General features: G+C 39.2%; 1 protein-coding gene across 2 annotated transcripts in view; it reads left to right on the top strand.

Moving 5' to 3' along the window:
- Window positions 1–3,950, top strand: part of LOC106868788 (UBX domain-containing protein 11) — a 283,501-nt gene extending 279,551 nt beyond the window's left edge. For both annotated transcript variants that reach the window (XM_052975533.2, XM_014914207.3), the window contains 2 exons: window positions 1,070–1,213; window positions 3,709–3,950. In XM_052975533.2, coding sequence (XP_052831493.1) covers window positions 1,070–1,213; window positions 3,709–3,856 — 292 coding nt within the window. In that variant the 3' untranslated portion in view covers window positions 3,857–3,950. The remainder of the gene's footprint in view (window positions 1–1,069; window positions 1,214–3,708) is intronic.
- Window positions 3,951–4,190: the final 240 nt, after the last annotated feature.

Genomic DNA, 4,190 nt, shown 5'->3' with positions numbered 1-4,190 from the left:
TTTTTAATTATATACCTATATATATATATATATATGTGTGTGTGTGTGTGTGTGTACACATACTCACACATACACACACAAACTTAAGGTCAGTACAAATATATTTGAAGTCGTGGAGAAAAAAATTCTCTCTTGAGACAAGAATGTGATAGAATGGCGCAGTCAGCTGAGTGACCCCTCCCCCCCATTGGTCAGGTGGTTGCATTTCAAACTGATTACTAGGTGCCGGCATGGTTATGTGGTTAAGTAGTTTGCTTCCCAATCATATGGTTTCAGGTTTAGTACCACTGCATGCCACCTTAGGCAAGTGTCTTTTATTTGATCAATATTCTGGACAAGACTGTGGTTCTACAGTGGAGATGCAAACTAAACGTGAATGTATCGTAGCTATATATTTGGGTCATAGCCATAGATAGCTTTATATATAGACAGCTGGTGAATGAATGACAAGAGGCTGACTAAATGAAGCTAAGACATTTTTAACCGTTTTGAAGATTTTTGAAATCATATTCAGCCAATGCAGATCATTGTTGATGATAATTACCCTGGTCACATTCTCCAGTAAATTTCTTATGTTTGGCATTGTGGAAAAAGTAGGTAGGTCTGGGGTCTTCCTCCCAAAATCTATAGTGGTGCGCTTGTCTGCAACCAGCTGGAGTTGCCACTCAGCAATCCATTGCTGCATTGTATCCAGGTTAGATTGCAGGAAAAACCCATAGCTTATAGAATCCATTCTTTTTATCTTAAGGACAGCTTGATGTTCTTAGTGAATTTTAACACAGTCTCCTGCTTTAACTTGGCATTTGTTTCATATACTATGAACAACAAGGCATCAACAATAGATCCCTGTGGAACTCCAAATATAAATAGAGTCCAGAATGTTATCCTACAGTGACTACCTTTTTTTTTTTCTTTTTGGGATTGAGAATGAAGGACTGCAGCCAGTTATTAAGATTAGCACCCTCCGCTCTCATAGAGAGCTTCACTATAAGTCATTTGTTTGGTACAGAACTTGGCTACGAAACAAAAGCACAGGAGTGAAATTACTGGTATCTTTGTATATTTTCAGGTCCCAAAGTCCCCATCAGACAAGTACTGAAGCTGATGTTGCCAACATTCGAGTGAAATCTGAAACAGGGGACTGTACATACCTGATAAAGATGAAGTACCTGGACACAATTGGGGACTTAAGAATATATCTGGATACCCACAGGTAAGAAGAATTTCAGGCCCTGGCTTGGTTTGTTTTCGTCTGCATTATGATGGTGAGCAGGTGAGTGGTTAGTATTAGGAAATTATCAAGATACAATATGGAAATTTGGATTTTTCACTTCTAGAGTTCTAGAGCCTCCTCCATTCTGTAAATTTGTAACTTTAAATCCAATGTTGCTGTACATCAAATATACGCACACATGCATGCACAGAGAGAGAGAGAGAGAGAGAGAGAGAGAGAGAGAGAGAGAGAGTGTGTGTGTGTATGGATGTGACAGTTATAAGAAGACATGTGGCTTCTGCAGCTTGTTGTTGAACAAGTTGCACAGATGATTTGTTTATTGTGATCAAATGCTAGTGCTGTACATCAGCTTACTCCTTTGGATAAAATCAACATTACCTGTACAGGTGAATAGTGTGCCGCATGTCAGGTGTTGAAGGGATCAGTAGGGAAATGTGAAAAATGAAGCATTTTGTTCAAGATTACAATGAACTGTTCAGTCTAGGAACTGAAACCATGATCTTGTGGTCATGAACGCAGCATCCTAACTAACACTAGGCCACATATACACACACACATATATATACACACACATATATATATACACTCATATACACACACATATCACTATGTAACTATTGATTTGAAGCAAAGTAATATTTCACCATGGCCGGACATGTTTTTTATGGAAGACTTACAAATGAACATTATTACATTTATGATGATAATGCTTGTTTACAACCATCACATAACCTCAAGACAAGGGTACACACACACACACACACACACACACACACAAATACACAAATACACACATACATATATGTTTGATGAGCTTCTTTCCGTTTCTTATTTCTTTATTGCCCACAAAGGGCTAAACATAGAGGGGACAAACAAGGACAGACAAAGGGATTAAGTCGATTACATCGACCCCAGTGTGTAACTGGTACTTTCAACTCATCTTATTAATAACTGTTGTTACTGCTGCTGCTGCTGTTGTTGCTGTTGCTGTGGCTGCTGTTGCTGTTGTGATTGTTGTTATTTTGTTGTTTGTGACAAATTATGAACATCACCAACAACACACATCAATCCCACATCGTCCAGGAGGTTTCAAAAATATTACAGGATATTTATTGGACAATACGCTATTGTCAGAGAGAAAAGACAAACCATAGATCTGTTTCTGTCTCTTGTTGGCCAGATTTGGTGTCCTGTTAGGTGACCAGGACAGAGATGAACTCTGCAACACTGCCACATTTCGTAGCATACAGCAACAACAATGTCAACATTGTTTTCACACTAAAACAATATTGAACGAATCAATGTAATGGCTGCGTGCATGCGCCTGTGAGTGGTTGAGTGTGTCTATATATGTCTGAGTGAGTGTATCTGTGTGTATGAGCATGTGTTTTGTGTGTGTGTTTACAGATGAAGTATATGTGTGTTTGTATGCGTGTGTGTGTATGTGCATATGTGTGTATGTGTGTGTGTGTGTGTGCGTGTGTGTGTGTGTGTGTAGTGCCTCTCATGTTTATAGATGAAGTTGTGAATCACACAGTTGGAGAAAGAAGTGTTGCCTTCTAGCCATTTTGTTGTAATGTGTGAGAGTGGTGACCATGATGTGAGTTAATGGGCCTGCCCTGAACATACACACACACATACATACTTATTGGTATCACATCTATTTTCGTCTTCTTTCACATTGATCCTGTTCTCACTGGGGCATGCTATGTCGATTATCATACACGTTCTTTCTTTTTTATTCACCACAACAATGTCCAGTTTCCGATGTCTGGTTGGTTGATCACGCTGGATCATTGCATCTCACAGGATTTTGCAATTCTCATTTTCAGTGACTCCTCCTGGAGTTTTCTCATACCACCGCTTTGCTCTTTGAAGGCCATAGTTTCCACAGAGCTCCCAATGGAGCATTCTTACCACATTGTCAGGGTGTCTTTTGTATTTGCATTGTGCCAATTTTGGGCATTCGCTAACGATGTGCCATATCATTTCGCCCCTCTTACCACACATCCTGCACTTGTTGCTATTGGTAGTGTTGTCTATTCTGCACTTCATATGATTGGTCCTTAATGCTTGTTCCTGAGCTGCGCATATGAATGCTTCTGTCTCTGTCTTCAGGTCACTCCTCCTCATCCATAGCCAACGGTCCTCTGTATCTGTCTTTATGTTCACGTCTCTTGCAAACTGGCCGTTCATTTTCTTTTCCCTCCGTGCTTTTTCTTTTTTTTTTTTTTGTTCATTTCTTGTTTAAATTTTTCTGTAGTTAAACAATTTTCAATTTTGATGATGCCAGCTTTCTTTGTGCATTTCAACAGTGACTCCACAGCATTTTTTATATACCACCCTAAGCTGTTTTTCTCTGCTTCAATACAACCCTGGCAACTGATCAAATTATTATTATTATTATTGTTATTATTATTATTATTATTATTATTATTATTATTATGATCCTCTTCCTCCTTCTCCTGTTGTAGGCCTGCTTTCAGTCCACCATACAAGATTCTGTCGACATTCCCACGTAAGGTTCTCGATGATCCAGATGCAACCATTGAAGAGTGTGGTCTTGTCCCAACAGCAACACTAGTTCTGGAGCTCGACTCAGCAGTTAACCCCATATATTAATGTGGTTGCTAAGAATAAAACACTTTTCTTGCAATACTTCAATCACACACACACACACACACACACACAATAATAAAGCAATTAAGATATTGTTCCTGCTGTTGTTAATGTTTTTCTTTTATTGTCACTGATTTTCTTTTATCTCCAATACTTACTTCAGGTTATTATGTTACCCCACTGATGATGTGGCCTACCATGCTCCTCCTTTGATGGTGTATCTGGAAGGAGAGGCTAGAACATGACCACAATTCACCCAGGGCTACATTCTGACACATTTCCCCAGATAATGCAGCAACTCCTGGATCATATGGGGAAACGTTATCTGTGATAGACC

Source organism: Octopus bimaculoides, chromosome 21, assembly GCF_046866305.1.
Source record: "Octopus bimaculoides isolate indiv1 chromosome 21, ASM4686630v1, whole genome shotgun sequence".
NCBI lineage: Eukaryota > Metazoa > Mollusca > Cephalopoda > Octopoda > Octopodidae > Octopus > Octopus bimaculoides.
This window is presented reverse-complemented; position numbering and strand designations above follow the sequence as displayed.